The following is a 22,414-nucleotide window of genomic DNA, read 5'->3' as shown; positions in this document are numbered from 1 at the left end:
TCTTCTTCCACTGTGAACCTCACATCTCATTCTCAAGGAAATGACAGAATGCACTTTACCTGCTTTCTCGCTCTCATTCCTTCAATGCCACATGTATATGTTTATGCACATACATGTTTTATTCAGAAATAAAGAGCCCAGAGGAAATGTTTCTTAATTTGTGATGCAAAGAAATTTAACAGAAAAGATTTTTGTTTTCCATCAAGGAGTGTTCATTATCCCCACAGTACGGCTCGTACTAGATATACATCCCTCATCAAACCACTTGCACAACAGGAGAATTCACTATGAATAATTAATTGCATAAAGTTTAATCAGCAAGGCAAGAGCACCACTGGTCTATTTTTATGAGTGTCTTGAAGCAAAGCTGCTTTCTGTTTTCATCAAATCTCCCTTGAGCTCATGTCATAGAGCTGTAGTTTTCCCAGCTGGAGACCTCAGTGACTCTCAGATTTGGACTGCCAGGATGAATTTTCTTCCAAAGAACCTAACGTTTTCCTAAGTACCCCTGGTAGTTTAACATGTTTCCTATGATTTTGGATGGCACATAACTTTCTGTATGATTTCATAAAATCTCCCTGTCTTGATGCTTGATGAAACCATGGTGTTTGTGCTAGAGCAGACTTTATTTGATGGGAAAAGAGTTACTAATGCACTTCATGCTCACTGAAAGACCTGCTATTTTTTTAGTACTGTAATTAAACCTAATCTCAGGTTTACAGCAAGCCTCAGGATAACAGTTTGTATGCTTATTCCACTTTCAAACAAATACTGCAGTATTTGGAACATAGAAGATATGCAGTTCTGTAAGTCAGCTGGACCTGCCTGGGAATTTTCCACTGAGAGTTTTTTGACAGAGGATGAGATCTTCAGAATTTCAATCTCTTTGGGTATCATAATTTAACACCAGCCAGCAGCGAAACATCAGGCAGCTGCTCACTCACTCCCCCACTAGCAGGATCAGGTAGAGAATCAGAAAGGTATAAGCTAAAGAACCCATGGTTTACGATAAAGACAGTTTAATAGGTAAAGAAAAAGCCATGCACACAAGCAAAGCAAACAAGGAATTAAATCACTTTCCTATGAGCAGGCAGGTGTTCAGCCATTTCCAGGAGAGCACGGACCTATCACATGTAATGGTGATTTGGGAAGACAAACTCCATCACTCCAAACATCCCTCCCTTTGTCCTTCTTCCCTGCACTTTATTTACTGAGCATGATGTCACATGGTCTGGAATATCCCTTTGGTCAGCTGGGGTCACCTGTCCCAGCTGTGTCTCCTCCCAGCCTCCCAGGCACCCCCAACTTCCTCGCTGGTGTGACAGCATGAAAAGTAGAAAAGGCCTTGGCTCTGTGTAAGCCCTGCTCAGCAATAACAAAAACACCTCTATATTATCAACCCCATGTTCAGCACAAATCCAAAACATAACACTGTACTAACCACTGTGAAGAAAATTGACTCCACCACAACCAAAATCAGCACATTGAGATATACAGTTTTTCCTCAAACTTCCATGTTCTGTGGCAAAGATTGACAATGCTTCTATGTCCTGTTAATTTTCTGTTAGAAAAAGTGAAACAGAACATTTAATGTTGATCCAGAATGACCTAAATAAGAATAATTTTAGACAAAGTAGTGTATTTCATGTCAAACAGCCTAATTTTATTTTTTAAGTCTTCAGGGTCTGCTGGGAGTTACATATGACTGACACATGTTTTTCCTTCAGACTGACTTTGGCAGCTATAATACATATTTCATGAGACACCATGGTTTTGACCTCTAGCTGAACTGTTTCAGCATCCCATGGGAATCACTTGATGCTCATGTACCACAGGAAACACAGTTTGCCCTAAGGGCATGACACAGGGGGAAGCACTGGACACCTGATTTACTTCTCCCAGGAAGCACTGCAACAACTGAGTTTAAAACTCAAATGACATTTTGTCCAGGCACAATTTGCACAGTAATGTGGTTTCCATCAGGCCTAATCACAGCAAGGAGGAAAATGAAAGTTTGTTAGGTGGAGACACCTGCATTCAGGTTGCCATTTTGGTTGGGTGCAATTTGGAAATTTAGTGGTCTCAAGGTCTGGGTGATGCATTCCTGATGCAAAAGGAAGATAATGTTATTTCCTGTCTTCTGTTCTTTGTGTCTTTTAACCATTTGGATGGTAAGATCCTAAAACTGAGGACTGTTTTTACATTCATATTCAGTGCTGAGTGTAACAAAGCCTCTGAGCTGTTGCACCGGAGTGATAGGGATGACTCCCCAGGTGGGCAAGCGGAATGCTTCATGGCTCCTATGTCCTAAGTCAAAAAATCCAGGTGACAGTCCAAATCTGTGTCTGATTCTCACTGCTTCACATACATTTTCACTGTCAATGCTCCTATGCCCTTGCAATTCTGCTGGTAAGAGAAAGAATTTTTCTTACAGATTCTTCCATTTGCAAGCTAACAAATGTGTGACGGATAAGCATTTTCTTGCAACATCATCACTTTAACACTCACGTCTTATTAATTAATTAACCGATTTTATTTCTGTGGAATATTACTGAGGGTTTAAGACATTATTTTTTTGAAAGATTTCTTGCCTCAGAGGCCTTCTTATTTAAATGAGACATGAAACAGACTTCAACAGCCAGATGGAGGAGCACAGGCAACCAGACACACAATCCTGGTCAGGATGACTGTCAGTGGTATCAGTACATCCACTGTTTTAGCACTGCAACTTTTAGGTAGGCCTGGCAGTGAAGAAAGTTTCTGTGGTGAGACAGAATAAAGGAAAAAAATGTGTCTGTCTGTTAATATCTATTACCAATTTATTCCCATAGACAAAGAAGAGATTGAAAGAAAATATGAAGTTTTTCCTACTGGTAGAAATTAAATTCAAAACAAACAAAAAGAAACAAGCAAACAAACAAAACCAAAGCAAACAAACAAACAAAAAATCCCCTATGGAAACCCAAACAAAACAAAACCAAACCACACCAAAAAAAAAAAACAAGAAAACCAACCAAACAAAAAAAGAAAAAAAAAGAAAAAACACTAAAGCACATTCAGTTCATCTGTAGTCTTGTGATCCATGTAATGCTAATCCTCAATTTTATCATTCACTCTCCAGCAGAAATTTTTCTTTCAACAAAAAATAGTTTTACCTTTCACTCTAACTAAAAAAAATGTTGCTTTCCAGATTGCATTATGAATTAGGTGATGTTATGAGATTTTTGGTTTTGCATGTATTCAAAATTAATTCTCAACATACATTTTTTAACTTACCGAAATAAATCACAGAGCATTTGATCACATTTAGTCAGTTTAAGGGAATCAGAAGAGACTACCATTTGTATATACATTGTTGTACACATTTTGGACCAGATCCTCACAGGCAGTGAGGTACACAACTGCTGAAGCCTTTGGCTTCAGCAGAGATGCAGGCGCTTGAAGAGAAGTGAATTTTCTAGGAAAATTTGTTGATCTTGTCTTGAAAAATGGATTAATTAAAAGGTTAAAGTGATATTGTTAAGACTGGTACAGTGATCTCTGTGCAGATATGTAACATACTCTTTAAGATGTCTGATGTTTCCAAAGAAGAAAAGCCACTGCAGATTTTAATATATGCATTTGTGCTTCTGTTTACTTTTAGGAAACTATGGTGAAAGTGGAATGGAAGCTTTCAAAGATATGGCTGCCAAGGAAGGGATCTGCATTGCACACTCCTACAAGATCTACAGCAATGCTGGCGAGCAGAGCTTTGACAAGCTGCTGCGAAAGCTTCGGAGCCACCTGCCCAAGGCAAGAGTGGTTGCCTGCTTCTGTGAAGGCATGACTGTGAGAGGCCTCTTGATGGCTATGAGGCGCCTGGGACTCGCTGGAGAGTTTCTGCTGCTAGGCAGGTGAGTAATACTGTGCAGTTATAGCCAGCTGTTTTAGTCAACAGGGCAGAAAAAGGAAGACAGTCCAGTCAAGTATACATAAAACACAGACTCATGGCCTTTCCTATACCTGTGCATATCTAAAAGATAGGAAGAAATGTCAGCTGCGTCGCAGCAGTAAAAACGCTACAAAGACATACATCATTCTCATGACATGCCAGGCAAACACAAGTCTGCTTGGCCAGTCTTAGCAGCATTGTGGAAGGGAAAGCTGGCACACAAATCTTTGGTCTATATCACCTGCTTTGTTCACTGCAGTTTAAAATGCATTGTGTACATATACAGCCTGAAGCTGTGTTTCATTCCAGCAATTCTGTGTTAAGAATTGCTGATATGGCCTCTGAGTGTACCTGAAATAGAACTTCCTAAAACAAAGTTTGCTAGCTATCACCTTTTCCTCCTGAGCCAATGTGCTGATGTGCATACTCTCCTAAGGGCAATATATAGATAATCCTTTCTCTTAGCTGAATGTTATCAGTGTTTTTTCCTAACTACCAAAAGAAGAAAAGAAAACTCGCTTAATGTGTGTTCACCCAGAACGAAAAGATCCTGGGCTCATAAGCAGAGAAGTAAGTTATTCATGTGAACACAAAGGGATCTTTGCATTTTCCCCTTATTCAACAAGTGACTCTTAAACAAGACAGGAAAAACGATGTATTGAGCACAAAATGAAGTATACCAGGAGTCAACTAATGTGACTCACTGCCTTTCCAGTGCATTATTAGAAGCATGACCTGGTGTTGCCCCACGCATGAACCCTACAGGAGCACAAGTGAAATGGTGTCAGTGAAACCAGAAGTCATGGTGGGACCTGCAGGGAAACTTTGAAGGACTGCCTTGGACAGCTGGGAGACTCAGTCGGTCCAACTGGGAGGACACCAACCTCTGTTCCCAGTCTGCCCTGTTGCATACAGCTGCTCTTCCCCCTTGGGCAAAGGGGAAAACAAACAGGCAAAAACAGTGACTCTTGCCTCTGCCCTTACTCTTTGGCATCAGCCTGCATTTTGGCATTTAGAGATGGCAATTCCTTAATTCTTTCTCTGATATATGGCAACTGTCTCCACCCTTCTTTTCACATACATTTCATCTGTAGGGTCTTCCATGGACTAGCCTGGTCCATTTCTGGACTGACACCTAAAGGGAGCACAATCCTCAAGGTGAGATTCACCTAAACATTTATGCACTTCCATGTAGCCATCAGGATTCTCTCTACAGTTAATCGAGCAAAATAGGACCTTCTTAGGACCCTTGTTTGTAATGTGAGTGTTTCAAGTAGCTCAGAAAAATTATGTTCTAGAAAGGAGCTTGTACAGACTCTCTTGATCACTAGCTTTGGTGGAAAAGCCAGCTTTTCAGTTGTTCAGAGTAGATTGGAACAAATGCCACCTCCACCATCTCTAGCTGAGTCTGGTCCCATAGGATGTTTGCTATCTTCTTCTGTCCCCAAAAAAAAGTGTCAACTATCTGCAGCAGTATCCAAATTTAGAAGCCAGTAAGCATTGTTTTCAGAAAATATGTTGGCCCTTAACTACTCCAGACTCCAGACTATAAGTGATTTTGTGTGGGATTTATGTACAACAGTGCTAAATTTAGCCCTCTGGATGCTTTTATGAATAAAGACTTCAGGAACTGCTGACTGTGAATAGGAGTGGAGCAATTCAGATTAGCTCTTTCAAAAAAAACAGTCTAGAGAGAACAGCCTATGAGGCTTTGCTTGGGGTTTTTGTTTGTTTTGTTTGTTTTATTTTGTTTCTTTGTGAAAAATACTGGTTTCTAGCTGCAGTGGGAATTATTATGAGTAATTATAAGAAAGTTGTTATTTAGTATATGACTTCCATTGAGTAAATTGAAAGTGATAGCTTCTCTAAGAAGCCTAAACCGTAAAGTCATTCAAATTGAAACAAAAATCCTTAATTCTACCTGACCATTTGGCGTGTATCCATGCCTGTGGCAGAACTACACAATTTAATTGTGAAAAATGTAACACGAACTGGAAGTGTTTACAAAGAAAGAAAAAGAAAAGTGTAGGAATTTTTTTCTATTATTTTTATCTATTATCAGAGATCCCAAGGTAATAGCTGAGAAGTGGCTACTCAGACATAGTGGATGTCCCCATCCACTAAATACTACATCAGACAAGGACAGCTGGAGAGATATAGTCTCTCTCCATATGGCTCTGCACTTCAGAAATCCCAAGGATCTTGAGGCATCCCATATTTTTCAATAGATTTGGTTCCAATTTGTTATCAAAATTAGCTATAAGACAGTGAAAAATAAAAAACCAAACTAACTAACTAGTTTTACCCACTGAGGACTTTTGTTAGGCTTTGAGCTGCCCTTAGTTTGTAGAGCTGTTTTTTATGTTTCTGCCACACAGCAAGAATCATGTGTAGGGTGTGGGAAGTTGTGGAGTGACAATGTCCCACAAAAATGTTCATTCTTACAAAAATGTTCTCCTTCCAATATGGGCTATCTCTAGGCTTTGTGGCAGAGGGAAAAGAAAAAAAAGCTAAAGAAAAAGCAGGGAACTTGCAAGAAAGCTTCTTGATGTAGATGGGATGTAAGACAATAATATCATTGTCCAGTGATAACCTGAGTTCCTGTAGGGGATTGAAGCTCTATTTTCCCAGATCTTATACAAGCAGATTATATTGGGGACCTTTTTGTACCTCATTTATAGGGGGAAAAGACAGTAGGCAAGATTTTGAGAAGAACAGATGGTTCAGAGTGCTCTAAGGGGAAAGAGCTACATCTGAAATTTAAGAAGGCTCATGAAATTAATTTTTCTTGCAAGGCTATGCAGGAAAATGGACTAGGATAAGATTTATACTTTCATTCATTGTCTGATCCTGAAGTTGCTCTGGGCTGCCCATTCAACTGAGAAGGTTATAAAAGGACATTCCTAGTGTAGTGAGAGTGCCTGTCACTGAAATGCAATGGGCTCACAAGAAAAACTCCATCTACTAATGAATACTTTTTTGTTTCTCCACAAATGCTTCTGTCTTGTTAAGTGGAGAATTATTTTGTTTCTTTTCCAAATGCGCAGAAAGAACTAAAGTCACAAAGCCATTCAGTAGCTTTATGGGAAACCACAATAAATCAACATTTCCACTTCCTCTTAGCTTTCCTTTTTGTTCCATTTTTAATTTGGATTCATCCCTGATATTTTCAATCTTAAGCCTTGCAAAAATATTGGGATTTTTTTAAGCTATGGATTTCTCACAGCATCTGTTTTATGCTCAGATAAACAGAAAATGGATTGGCCAAGGAGAGTGCATATCAGATAAATTACCTTTTACAGCCCCAAGGGGAGAAAGAAGATATCTTTCAATAAACTCTCCACTCTTGACCTACGATGCAGTTTCTGAAATTGCATTGCTTGCCTGTGACAGATATGAAAGGTGGCATGTCATTAATGATTGTAACATTCCAGAGCTTTTTGATTCATGGAAAACATTTTAAATGCTCACCAAATATTTACCTCATGCATCTTGAAGAATTGGACTTAAACCTCAAATATAAAGGTGAGTGTCCTGACTTTCAAGTGTGAAAAAAAAAGTTATTTTAACTTTACCATTATTCAACTTAATTGAGATATGGACACCAGGCTTCACCTGTTTGTCCTCACTGCTTCTGTCATCCACAGGTCATATGCCAGGAGATACCCTTACAGACAAATTTATTCGAGAATAAATAATACATTCACATAGCAGAATAACTTTGTATCTGTTATGAAACAGGTTCCATAAGTAACTATGGAGTATTAATTGTGTAGATATAACCAGTTTGGTTGTATATGACTTTCAGCTTTTCCTCATTTTCTGTAATATTCAGACCCAATAGCTGAAAGTTTCTTTCTTGTGGTATCCTCACCTTCGTCCTGCTCGTCTTGACTCTTAGTTTATGGTCTTTGGACAAAATGTCTATGGTAATTCTCTACAAGGATAATTTTATTTGATGCTTTTCATCTGCAGGGATTCCAAAACATCTCTCAGAATGACTAAGTATCTTAATGCTAGGTCACACGATTCTTCATAACAAAATAGAAACTATTAGCTGCAACAGAAATTATGAGTATTGGATATTACTGTCCTAAATAAAATGGGTTCAGAAAACACAATGACAGCACTGAATAACTATATTCTCTTTTTGCTTGCTGGAATTAATTTATCTTGCATCAACTAACACTTTTGGGATGGGACTCAGCCTGGTGTTGGTGACAGCAGTTGGGGATTGTTACCAAGCAGCAGTTGAGACTCTGTTTTGGAGCAGAAGAACATTAAGATTCATGGATGCAGTCACTATATGTCTTTTACCTCTAGACAAGAGAACTTCCTCTGGTTGATTTGTTTATTATTACAAAACAGTTATTGTACGAACCTAAAGAGCAAAAGACAGAAATTTTGCAAAGAATTTGTGATTCCAACTGCAAGACAGTTTTTTCTACCTAAACAGGAAGAGAAGGGAAAGGACAAGGGCATTGGAATGGTCAAGCATTGGAACAGTTCCCTGCCCAGGGAAGTGATGAAATCACCATCTCTAGAAGTGTTCAAAATGTGTGTGCATGTGGCACTTGGGGATAATGGTTTAGTGGTGAACAGTTGGACTTGATAATCCTTAAGGTCTTTTTCAACCTTAATGATTCTGTGATTCTAAAGGGAAAGCAGAGGTATACAGAGATAAAAAAGGCTTGCTAAATGTCTCCAGCTTCCAAAAAACATCCTGCAAGCAGTACTCATCTTCAGGAAATTACTGGCACTTCCATTTGCTTCATATGTTCATGTATGCATATGGTGTGTCAGATTTACTACTGTATTCACTTTCATATCTGATTTTAAAAAAGAGTTAATTAAGATTATCCAGACTTTCTGTTGTACTAAATGATAAAATTATACACCATGAATAAAAAAATTTATCAGAGATGGAAATATGTCCTTAGGCTGTAGTACTGATTCTGATTTTCAGCTGTCCAGCTGAAGAAATGTGGCCAAAATTTATCAGTCTGATTTAATCTCTACATGACTCTTAGATACTTAACTCAGCAAGGATTCACAGAAATAATATAAAACCGTGAATTGGCTACAGTATCTATAGCAAAGGAATGGGACGTCCAGAGCTGCAGTGCATCCCACAGAGTTTCCATCTTGTTTGAAGTACAGTCAGGACTTGATGACTACATGCTCTAATGTCCTTGCAAAAATGAAGAACCACATCCTGCCTTTTCAGGATTCACTCTGTTCTGTGATATGTGAAAGTCTGTGCACTGGGCTGCCTCAGGCTGTGCCTCTGAAGCATGCCATGGCTGCAGAGCATGCCCAGATGAAAGTGGCTAAGGTCAGGAAACCACTTCTAGCAGTGTGATGATCAAAAGAAATTGAAGTGAGGCTCTGCAAGAGGGAAGAAGGACCAATGAAGCTGTGCCCATTCTTCTCAGAACAACACAGACATTCTCCATCACAAATCACTTCTTCTAATAAGATATCTGCTTAGCTCCTGAGGAGATGGATTGGAGGAAATTATTATTGATTCTATGAGATGTTGCAGCAAATGAGCTAAGTAGAAGGTAAGTAGTAGAGATGAGGATAAGGAGGGAGAATAAAATATGGAGAAGCATTTGTTCCTGGGGGTCCCAAAAGTAATTCAGCTGATAGGAAACTCAGCAATATATATGAAGAAAAGCTGGTTCGCAAATAAAAAGGGCAACTATAGCTGAAGAAAAATTAAAGAAAGATAGAAGATCTGAGGGAAATGAGTTCTTCTCAATAGTTTAAAAAGAAATCTTTTGTGAGATTTTAAAAAGTGTCTGTTGGATGAAGAAAAATCTAACTGCAGAGGATGTAGTGATTTCCTTCCTGAAAGTACGCTGTGTTGTGTGGGTTAACACACTTTTTTCTATCTTTGTACAAGTCCAGCTGGCGAAGAATTTCTTGTAAAAAAATTAGGATATGAAATTTTGTAGACCTGAAATGTGCTCTAAATTAATTTTTGCTTATTTGTGCTGCTTCAGGGAAGTATTAATCAGACAAAATTCTTCTATCTAGAATAGTTCTTACTGTCTAACATTTGACAAAACTGTGGAAGATAGATGCAAGATAAATGTGCAGATCTCTCCTCCAGGGACAAAATAAGCAGGTGAAAAGGTACTTTTGCAGTACAATAGTGCAACCCTAACATGTATGAATAGTCTGATCCTATTTCTTCAATCCACAGTAGCCAGGAGTCTGGTGCAGCCTCACCTGAATGCTGTTTCCTATAAGAAAACTGTCTGCTGCCCACTCATTTATTTATCTCTGTTCTCTTGTTCAGGCATCAATGTGTAACGCAAGGAAGCAGTTATCGTTGTATATGTAGTAATTAAATGCTCTGTAAATACCAGCATTAAGTCAGAATCTTCATTGATACCTGAAAAACCAGGAACTTAACAGCAAAACAAAAGTTTGCTTTCTGGAGCTGTAAAAGAGATGAGGGAAGTGAAAAGTTGTCTTCCCTCCTGTATCCAGAGTCTTTAGAAATAAAGCAAACTAGAGGGTAAAAAATCACTTGATTTTGAGCAGGAGCTCTGTGGTCTCCGTTTGAGGCAGCCTCATGGCTCAGAGACCCTCAGGGTGAGCAACAGCAGTGGTGTCCTGCTGCAGATGGAAGCAGTGAAGTGGTTGATCAAGGCTGTTTGTGCAGTGAGTGAAAAAAGCATAATTTCCTTTCCATGGTTCAGACTCCACAAGCTATGCTTGAGGATTTCAGGGAGACAAGTGAGGCAAACATATCAAACATATACACTGAGAGCAAATCAATCTGCCTGACTTTTTAAACTTTCTTGTATGCCTTTGAAATCCATTTGGCTTTTTTTTCTTGACATCTATCTGACCTGTTTCTAATAAATATTTCATCTTGCAGTCCAATTTCACAGTTACTAATACAGATCAGGTAGTGGGGGATGGGAGTAAGCTCTACACCTCTTTGGAAGGATGTCTTCATTTTGCTCTTTCAGGAATGATATGTATTTCTTGGGGTGGGGAGTGGTGGTGGAGGTGTGGGGGTGGATGTCTACCATGGCATCAAGCAAACAATGAAGAATTTCCATGTATTGGCACATAAGCACACCTCCTACACATCTGAAAATATAACGTTAGAAAATACTCTATTCAATCAGATCAAAGCTCCACCAAACCAATGTGTTGTTTCTGGGAGTGGTCCACAGCAAATGAATGGCAAAAAGTGACACCAAGCCAGGATGGAGCAAAGTTCTCCTGGAGAATTTGTGGTTTCTTTGTAATGAAAGCCCTTGTGGTCCTCTTTGTGGCCCTCGTCAGGACTCCCTCTAACAGGTCCACAACCTTCTTATGTTGGGATCCCAGAGCTGCAAGCCGCACTCCAGGGCTTGCAGATGAGAGCAGAGTAGAGGGGGAGAATCACTTCCCTCAATAAGTTTTTTCATGCATCCTCGCCATGCTTCTTTTGATGCAGCCCAAGATAAGTTTGGGAGTTCACGTTGTTGGGTCGTGTTGAGCTTCTCACCCACCAAAAACCTCAAGTCCTTCTCCTCAGGGCTGCTCTCAATCCATTCTTTGCCCATCCTGCGCTTGTGCTTGGGATTGCCCCTTGCACTTGGCCTTGTTTATCTTCATGAGGTTCACACGGGTCCATCTCTCAAATCTGTCAAATTCCCTCTGGATGGCATCCCTTGCCTCTAACCTTTTTGTGACATGACAAATCATGTGTGTCCAATTAAATTATTTACTTCCTGAAGGATCTGCTCTTTCACACCTACAACTGGCATTAACAGCCAAAGGAAGACAGCTTTGTTAGTTAATATATTTGAGTAGAGCTGTGCCTCATCACTGTAGAAAAAGACAGTGGCTCAGGATGTCCTTCAAGTCTTTTACTTCTGCACTGGTTCACCTCTACCCATTCATGCTTGATCCATCTTTGGATAGATCTGCTACCTAATGTTGAACCTACAATTCTTTTAAGCCCATTACTCCTTGTCCTACACATAGGAACAAAGGAAACCGTTTCTAAGACTACAATTTCTATATTTGAAGGCTTATGCTTACCCTCGTTCTGCTTTGACAACTTTCAGTATGAACAGAAAACGTTTTACACTTTGGAATAACATGAGATCTCTATTATCCTGGTGGAAATGAGGCACGAGGCAAAGTACAGAAAAAGAGATGTCAAACAATCCTGAAGAATTATATAAGGTTTATTTTCATTGCAAAATGACAAATTCATGAGATGACCTACACTGCTGAAAAATAGACAGTGTGGCAATCTCAAAAATAACTCCATATTGCCAACAGACCTGTGCTTGCAGTTCTTGAAAGCAAGTCAGAGGCTTTGCTGGGAAACTGTGTTCATTTGTGGGTGCCTCTCTGTTCTCACACAAGAGATGTACACTTCTGATTTTATATTCGAATTAGAAGCTCTACTGTATCCCACAGCTTATTAAAATTCAGAATGGGAGAAGCCTATGGGTGGCTGACTTAAGACTGTTCTCTTCAAATATATCTTCTGAGAGTGATAGGCAGTGATCACAGAGAATTTTCTGATGTGAGCCTATTTTGAGAATAAAAAAGACTCTTCCAATTCTAAGAAAAGAAATCAAAAATACCCTTGGAACAATGAAGACATTTTCTATTCAAGTCTGAGAAAAGATTAGATGCTTTCTTCTCAAAAACATAAATTCAAGAGGTAAAAATAAATTAAAATCTTAAACCCCAGCATTTTTATTCCACAATTTGCTGTAGACTACATGGTAAAATGTAACTTTTAAAACATTAATACTAAGACTAAAAATGTGATCCAGTATGTATTCATAGAAAAACTTAAAGGTAGTTGGAACAGGATGAAAATTAGCATTATGCTTGAGATTTTCTGATCTTTACATAAGCTACAGAATTTTGATTAATGAAGTTAAGTGAACCTGAAGTGGTCTTTATTAAAAAAACCCCAATCTTGTTTCTGCTCCCCTAGAATGAACACTGTGACAGATAGAGGTTTGCTCTAAGGTACTGATTAACACTTAAGATCTGTTTCCTTTCTGCTGTCCTTCTCTGTAACAAGTGGGTACGATATTTTCTGTGATTTCTTTTTAATTCTCTCTTTTTCTGATTTATCTGCATCATCCCAGAGTCTACACCCAGGACTAGTTACTCGCTGAACACACACAAACCGCACACACGTCTGTATACAGAGAAGGTATTTGTGAAAGGGAATGACCCAAGGGTTTGTAGCTCCGTGTAACTCTGTCCTGACATAGAGCATCTCTTCCAGATCATGGGATGCAGGAACAGTCTCCTAGCAAATCTGCCCTCAATTCTGTCCATGTCTTAGTTTCTTAGTTACAGAGATCTTTTGTGTAGGTAAATCATAGAAAAGTGTGTAGTTGATAAAGGGGAAGAAATGCTGGACCACTTGGATAGTAATTGCCCAGTTGTCCCAGCTTCACAACTCCTTTCATGTGTTCCATTTTTTGATTCGGGAACTGTGGGACTCTGAAAGGCAGGCAGATTCTTTCTGCAACTTCACACATGAGATGATTTAGTTGTATTTAAAACACCTGGAAGATCTAAACATAAAAACATTACCCACAAAACAGAGATTTATACAGATGAACCCATCTCACTAACACTGGTGAGTGGTTATGGAAGAGTATTACTTAGAGTAATGAAAACTTCTGACTTGTAAACTTGTGGTGTAATTCATTTTTCTATCACTCTATTAAAGTGACAAAGCACACACAGCAGCACATTTCTCCCTCACTATGGCTAAACTGATAGTTTCTAGTGAAGCCATTGTCTCTCCAGAGGTTAAGGCTGAAGGCAACTGACAAGCTGAATGAAGCACCGAAACTCACTAAACCTCATTCTGGTGGAATTTAGTCCACTCCTGCCTTGAAAAGACATTATAAATCATGACAAGAATATACTACTACTTTCAAGAAGACCAGATAAAAAAGCCTTATTTCAAGGAATAAGGCCCAAACTGAATTTGGTTGAGCCTTTTCATATTAGAAATATGTAATAACAGAATTGATTAAAGGAACAGTATTTTAATTAGGAAGTTAAAGTTAATAAAATAAAGTCTATATTTGCTAGGGGGTCATACTGTTCAACCTTTATTCATGTTGATTACTGACTATGAAGGAGGTGAAGACTGAATTATAATGAGCAAATCATCTCTATCCTGGGGGAAAATATATAGTTATAAAACATGGTGATTTAATACATTTTAACTGGTATGTTGTTAAGCATTCTGTGTCTTGAAGTGCTGATATGCACAAATCAGTGTTAATCTTGCATGCTGACTCTTTTGAAATATGATTGGCTAATTATATGATTATGTGATTTTTAATATAGTTCTACCAATGCATACAAAATGGAACATTATTTCTTGTATCCTAGGAGTTAAAACAAAGTTAAATACATTTCTGTTTTAATAATTTCTGAAAATCTTCTTGTGTTCAAAGGTTTCAGACCTTGGTTAAATCTGTTCATTTTTCCTGCCAAATGTGCATCACCTGGTTGCTACCTGAGTAAAAATATTGCGTGTTAGCCACTCAAGATCTGATTTCCTCTGAGCATTTCAGACATGATGAAAACTATATTATAATGTCATGTCAAATCAGCAATATGTTGAGGAGGATGACTGTCACAAAATAGAAGGGTTATTGTTAGTTTTACACGTAATAGAGATTTTAGGGGGCTTTAAGCAAAAATAATATACAAAAATGTGTTATTTAGTTGCTTGATCTGACACCAGATATTTATACAAATAGCTAGAAACTCTTGCATAGACAGGAATGTCAGGAAACCACAACGACAACTGCAGGTTTTTTGCCTGGTTTTGTTGATAGCTCATTACTTGCAATAGCCTTCAGAGAAAGACATTAATGAATGCACAATTGGTTTTGGTCTTTAAAAAGAAAAATCAAAGACAGAACTGCCCCTGAAGCTGTCATCTCTTAGCTGTATTTTTGAGAACTTTATGTGCATTTTTTTTTCTTTTTATTATAAGATATATAACTGATATTATCTAGCAGTAAGAAAATAGATTAATTACTTGTGCAGCAATTGCTCTGTCAGAAATCTAATTACTTCTTGCTGCTCCATAAGTCCTTGTCATGGGGAATCTCCCAGTACAAGGGTTGGGTAAAGGTAATTAGTATTTTCTAATCATGTCTCCCCTTATTTTGTACTACATTGGACTTAATATGCCAGTTTCACCTACTGTCAGCCAGAAGCTCCGTGGCAGTTTGTTATTTCATTCTAGTTGTGCTCTTGTAACTAGAATAGTAAATGATTCATACTCCAACAAAGCCTTAACTCCCCTCTCCCAGCTGAAAACAATAGGGCCAAAGGAGCACCCTGAGAACTACAACAGAGAAATAGTACAGGTGCCACAGAGCCTGCATTTTGTTCAACTGCAATAATTTGGTTGGGAGGTGCAGAAATTCCTACTCACAGGAATGCAATCGAGGTGTTTCCAACTGACCAGCTGAAAACAAATATCTTCCTTCTGCAGTGCTCAGGGTCAGAACATAGATCCCAGGCAAGGAAATGGTTTTTATCTGAGGCTTTCTTAGAGCAGGCAGTGACAGCTACGTTTCTCTAAGAGTGATGCCCATCCTGAGCTCAGGTTATACACTCTTTGATTCCCTGAGATGGGTGTTGTCTGAACCTTGAGTCATACATATAAAAGAAAAGGAGATAATTACTCTTCAAAATAAGTAGCAATGGTTTTATATCATAATTTCGTTCCTAATTTAAATAGGTTTTTATCTGACCATTTTATAGCACTGATGGAGAAGCACAAGATTCATCTTAAGTAAGGCCAGTGTTAAACTGGTCTGAGCTCACTTAAATAATCAGTAGCAAGTTATAGGCATTGTGCACAGAGTTATTCAGGCCAAGATAAGGAAAATTGTCCTCTGCTGGGGATTTGGAGTGAATTCATCCAAACATCCATTGTGTGCTGAGAATAAGGGAAGATAAAGCCTTCACTAATGTATCCCTCTCTCAGATGGCAATATTGGCTTTTTGGGAAAACAGAGATGTCATTATTCTTCAAATGGGTGGACAGATGCCAGGTCAGGAGCAGGTTTAACAGGCACCTGTTCTTTGAAAGAGGGCTAGGTCCATGGTGGGAACCTACTCAAGGGTAAGAACTTATTCATGTTCAGGAAAGAAAATTCTTCACCTTGAATCCTTTTCTTCCAGAAATGGCATAGTGAATTCACATTCCCGCATTCCTCTGCACCTTCTCTTTGTGCTCAGAGGCAGGTTCCGACATCTTCTGCCGCCTTTTACCTTAAAAAGGAGCTATCAGTTAGATGTGCCAAGGGACAGCTGAGCCTGCCCAATACAATGAGTGCTTCCCCCTGACTCTGACAAAGCAAGTGTCTGAAAATCCTTCCAATTTTGGGAATTCCCAGATGGGACTATCATGGAGGGTACAAACTTCAAAAGCTTAAAACAGTTATTTGTGAGGATTTTCAAGGAAGAAATTAGTTTCCTGGCCTTGATTTCAGCTCCATTGATTCTGTCTGAGGATATTGTATCCTGACACTTCTAGTGATTTAGTGTCTGGGAGCTATCAGAGACAGACAAAAGGTGAATCTGGATGCATAGATACACTACAAAATAGTTTCTAAGATTGCCCTCTCTTCTATGTACATAGCAGCTTTAATGGTGACCCTCTCCCTCAGGGCTCTTAAGACAGAATCCAGAGCCTCATGCAGTGATACTAAAATTTTATATGCTTAGGAAAACAGAGAATTTATTATCAGAAGAAGGTAAATGACTTCTAAGATTAGTTCTAGACTCCTGCAGGTAAACTGCAAAGGTATTTTTGAGCTGCTGTCTTTTGAAAATGAATTTTATAAAAAATGACTGAGGTTGTACATGTTTGTTTTGTTATTATAATCTGTATCAGTGGCCAAGAACCAGAAACTTCATCTGATTGAAAAAAAGTCAATTATTATTTTTAAAAATTTGCTGATCAATATTCATTAATGACATTGCTGCATAAACTTTATTGACGCTTTATTGCAAATGATTTTTCTTCAAAATATTCACTTTAGAAAAACAAGCAACTTTTATCTTGATAGAAGGGGAATTGAAAATTCCTCAGGTCTAATAATGCATGTTCTTTCAAAGTACTGCAAAGAAAAAACTCAATAATTAAAAAAATCTTTCTAGAGTTCTACAAATTATATTGGCTTTGATCCCAATTTACAAAACTTTGCAGCTAGAAAATTTTGCCTTTATATGATTTTTTAATTTTTTTTTTAATTTTTTTTTTTTTTTTTTTTTTTTTTTTTTTTTTTGGTGGACATTCCCCTTGCTGTGATTCAATTCATTGTGGTTGTATGACACTGGGAATGTAGTTCTCATAACTAATTTAATGAAGCTATTTTAACTATGGCATTTTAAGGGACTTTCAAACCAGACACAGTAGCTGTAAGGAATACCAATAAATACTTATTTTCTTTGACTGTTTTGGAGGGTGGTTTTTTTGTTATTTTTCATCCCAGGAAAAAATTAATTTAAAATGAAATGCTAACCTTATTCTGTATCAAGTCATGAGGAACAGTTAAAAAGTAATGTTTATGAACTATGCTTCTGCCCATAAGTATTTCAGGAAGTGATGATTTTTGCAAAGCACTCTTTGCCCTGGCAGCCTATTACAGCTAGGACATGCTTCCTGTCAAGATTCACAAATGTCTCGTCCTCCTTTAAATCTCAGTTTAGATATTGTCCTCTATGCTCCTTCTAAAAACATGGCAATATTGAGCAGAAAGTCAATATCATATTATCTCATGATACTGTTGATTTTTATTTTCCTATCTTAATGTAATTTTGTGTTGCTTTTACTCGTTTGTCTGATTTTATTTCTAAGTATTTTATGTAGCCTATTCCTGCGCAGGTGTTAACACCCCAGACTCCTGGATTGTGTCTATGAATCTTAAATTATAAAGTAATATTAATGATAGATTCTACTCACCACTCCTAGTTAGGTATCTTTCCAGCTATTGGTTTCAGGCCTGAAAATATTTTAGTCCATTTACTGCTCCCTGTCTGAGCCTTTTACAGGCAAATCCTCTCTCACATACTTAAAAAGACTGGAAGAGTTTGAGCATTCAGGAGAAAACAGGTAAATCAGTCAGTTAAATCAGAGATTGTTCTCAGCCAGTCCTCACATAAACAACTCCTAAACTCAGAGACACTGTGCAAATCACAGGATACAATTTGCTTTATATTTCAGAATTAGCATCTTAATTGGCTATCTTGTTATTAGATCTTAGGAAAAAAGTTCCAACGGTCTGAGATATTTAATTAAAATACACTAAATTTTTTTCTAAATTGAATTTTGTATTCCAGTGGATATGGTTATTGGAAAAATCAGTTGAATGGAAACAAGTATCTTCATAAATGCTTTTTCTCTGCATTTGAAACAAGTTCTGTCCTTGAATTAATGCTGATTAAGGAAAATTCTTTAGAGCCTTGAATTATCTTGAACTAAATTATTTGCAAAAATATAAATCTGATGTTGCTGTATTTGCCTTGCTCTTTACCTAAAAATATTTTAGACATAAAAAATTCTTGCTTAAGAGATAGTCCTAGATTTTACACCGTCCAGTCAGCTTGCCTTTGTTGTATGACGTTCTCTTGAAGTGTTATGTTAGGAAGGCTAACTAATTACTGTGCCTTAAAGTCATGCTAGATTAATACTGAGTGTGTAAGAGAAATTTGTCATTTATTAATTCCTGGTTCAATTTCAGTGTTCAAAAAAAAGTGTTGAGAGAAGATAACTCTGCCAGTTCTAAACATTACTTAAGTTACTATTTTGAACACACTAATTTAATCGACACTGTTTATTACTGGGCTTTTGTTAACTGCTGGCCTGTGATTCTTTACTGTTATGCCTCCATCCAGCTTTATGTTCAGCAACACTAATCCAGAGATTATTAAATATCCACTGTACAGGGATGTGCATAACAAAATCATTCCCTATCTGTACAGAGAGAAAATTTAACCTGAAATATTGTTTTCAAAAATTGCTATTCAGCAAAAATGAAAACATCAGGGTGTTATCAACATTATTCTCATACAAAATCCACAACACTATACCAGCTACTGAGAAGGAAATAAACTGTATCCCAGATAAAATTAGGACAGGTTTATAAACCATAATATTCATGATCTACTTCAAGAAGGTCATTACATTCAATAAGCTCACATTTAGTATGCATGCTTCTATCAACCACACCCTCAGTTGCAGTGCTGTGTTAATGGTTGAATGCAATGATTTTAGTGGTCTTTTCCAACCCAAATATTCCTATGATTCTGTGATTCTGGTTGGAAATTAGGGACATTTTCAAATCTTAATGAGACAAGAAATTCCACATTTAAAATGATCCTGGACTGTGGATCCTAAGAGACAAGATTTATTGGAACAATTGGAACTTTTGCTTTATTATGAAAGTGATTTTCTTTTTCTATTTTTTAATCTTGGTAATGGTGCTATTCTTGAACAGTAGAGACATATATGTGTTCTATACTTTTCTTACTTTTCACATTTTTCCCTTTGATTTTGTGTTTATCTGCATCATCTCTTTTATGACTTCACCATCCTGTAGGAACAATAAGTAAAGTAATTAGGAATTATCATGGAAATCTATGTGAGATGTTAATAAGCACTTTAAAAATGAATATCTCATGATGACACCAATTTAAAAACAAGCTCTTTAAAATTGTGCATTTTGTTATGGCAGCTGAACTGCTGGCATGCCAAGGAGCTCACAACACATAGAAGCTTCAAGTAGGCTGAAAAGCCCAATGAAGGAGAATCACTGGGTTAAAAATACCCAAGTGCTTTATGCAGGCGTGATGTATCACTGTAAGGGAGATGAAGTGTGTTTGTTCTGAATCAAAACTCTTGGCTGGCTGTTGATGGTGCAGGGTCATTGAGATGTTAACAGGAAGGGAAAACTTGCTCGATTTTATGTACACCAGAGGGGGTTTTTGTGCCGTGATCTTTCAGTCCTTGAACCTTCAAGCATTTTTCAGATGTCCCAGGTGTTACCTTTTCATGTGGGAGACCATGTGTGATGTGATGCATCCTGGAACTTCTGAGGTACAGGAGTTTTGGGCTGCAGCTGGGGCAGAGTCATTTGATCCTCTGTGTTAGACACATGGGTTCAATCACTCTGAAATTACTACTATATGGGTATACTCTTCCCCATGATAAAAAGGCAATTGCTATTCAGTCCTATTCATAGGGTCTTTTTGGAAAAAAAAGAAAATGATGAGCCCTAAACAGATCTTTTAAGATCAGTATGAGCCAATAAGTTTGAAAGATACAGTATATAGCATTCATGATGTTTATTTAGAATTTGGGTTGGAAATCTATGGTTCCTGCTATAAATCATCCCCTCTGTTCTCTATAGATGGAAATCCAATCAACTTAATCAGCTAATGTTAGACTCTGAGACTGGATGTTTTGAACAACCTAATAATAAGGTTTCTCATACTTTTAGTGAGGGAAAATTGTATTTTCATGCTTTAACTCAAATGCATTGTCGGACTTTACTTTCCTTAATAGCTGAAAATTATATTTCCTTATAACCAATTGCATTGCTGTAAATGAACTCATAGACTGTATGTGCCAAATGGGTAAATTCTCCAGTCCCAATTTACATGAAGATGGTCTCTCAGGAAGAGTGTATTCACACAAGTTCTGTGCCATTCTAATGGTCTGAACCTGGAGTGAGTTTAAACATCTTCAAATGCAGAAACTGGAGCCCACATCCATCTGCATAACTATTACCAAAGTCACTTGCTCCTGCTCATGCAAAAAGTCTGCGGTAACCCTTAAAATCAAGACTTGACTTCACATATCCAAAAAAGAAACCTCTCCATTTTAATTCATAAATATCTCTTCAGTGCCCAAATTCTATAAGTAAAGCAGCTTTTCTTTATGCCTATGGATTACTCAGACACTGAGATGTTTAAAATCAATAATAAATAACACTTAGGATTGGTTATGTATGTGGCATTTTCTCTTTCTGCAGAAGAACCCAAAGGCATTTTCTTTTCCTTCCCCCTTGAAAATGTCCAATCAAACCAGTCTGGCCTTCTTTGATTTGAAAGAAATGTCAGGTTTGGGGTTTTGTCCTTCCTTCTATTATTAATTATGACAATGGATTTATAGCCACTTGCAAACCATTGCCATAATAACTAGCAAGAAAACAGTATTTCTATTATTTACAGAGATGAATTGCAAACTTTAAAATGTGAATTTGGCTAGTGCAAATAAAACTAATAAGACATGTATAAATGTCATTAAACAGCAGTTCAATTTTCATTTTTGTTCTCAAAGCCCTTAGAGAAAAATCAAAAAGAAGCATAATGGCAAAATCAGATTCTACATGTCAGTATACAGGAAAATTAAGGAAAATTAAGTTGTTACTACTTATTCCCTGAATATTTAGATATAATGGCTTCTGATGTTTAAGGATAAATGCAATATGATGAAAAATGAAATTAATGGATAAGGGCTAGAAAAAATATTATCTAAAAATGGAGGAAGACTTGCTGTAATAATATGTGGGAAGACAGAAGAAATAACCTATATACTGAGAAGAATGTAAACGTTAAACTGAATGAAAAGGAAAAATGAAACAGAGATATTGAGGAGCAAGAAAACTGCTGTGATAATGAATCAAATCATCAGCTGTTTATATACTTTGAAAAAAAACTTCCTTAGGAGGAATTGAATTCTTCCTTAATTCCTCTGGGCCGTTCCCACCATCCCAGTTCCATCAAAGAAATACACTGAAGATTGACTGACAAATAAGGGACTTTTTGTGTCCATCTCAACCCCAAACATCTGTTTGTCAACCCCAAGTAGTACCTCAAAATTCATTGTGGTAGTTAAAAATAAATCTGAAGATCTCATTCCTTTTACAAACTCAATATGTTCCCATTCATCTTACCAGTACGAGATTTTAAAAAATACCATCAAAGGCTACCTAAATATATATATATATATATATATATATATATACACACATACATATATATATATATGTATGTATATATATATTATCACTTCAATTTTCATCAGTCATTTTTCTTCTGTAACTTCTAGAAAATAAATTATTATGGAGGCTTCCAAAAATCTTAACCAATGGTGAAACCGGTGGCGAGCAGTAAGCCCTATGGCAAGACAAACATTTTGACTCCAAGAGAAAAGAAGATGTGCCTTGAAATCCATTCCCCATTTGCTCATGCGTGAGGGTGTGAATTAGGTACTGCTGAACCAACAACTCCCAGAGACTTCTCATCACATGAATTTTGTAGAAATGTGAGTTTAAAACTATCCTCAGGGCTTGAAACAGGTCCAGGCAAAGCTATTACTTTTAAGATATAACATTTGTATTCATGGCAAGCCAATAGCACATGCCATTTGATGACAAT

At 37.4% G+C, this 22,414-nt stretch overlaps 1 protein-coding gene across 3 annotated transcripts in view; it reads left to right on the top strand.

Annotated features, from left to right (window-relative positions):
- Positions 1 to 22,414, top strand: part of GRM5 (glutamate metabotropic receptor 5) — a gene marked incomplete at both ends in the record, with an annotated part of 232,629 nt that overhangs the window by 97,822 nt on the left and 112,393 nt on the right. For all 3 annotated transcript variants that reach the window (XM_082277728.1, XM_082277727.1, XM_082277726.1), the window contains one exon: positions 3,644 to 3,893. In XM_082277728.1, the coding sequence (XP_082133854.1) occupies positions 3,644 to 3,893 (250 nt within the window). The remainder of the gene's footprint in view (positions 1 to 3,643; positions 3,894 to 22,414) is intronic.

Source organism: Coloeus monedula, assembly GCF_965178545.1.
Source record: "Coloeus monedula genome assembly, chromosome: 3".
NCBI classification, from domain to species: Eukaryota; Metazoa; Chordata; class Aves; order Passeriformes; family Corvidae; genus Coloeus; species Coloeus monedula.
Note: the sequence above shows the minus strand (reverse complement) of the source record. Positions and strands in the feature narration are given on the sequence as shown.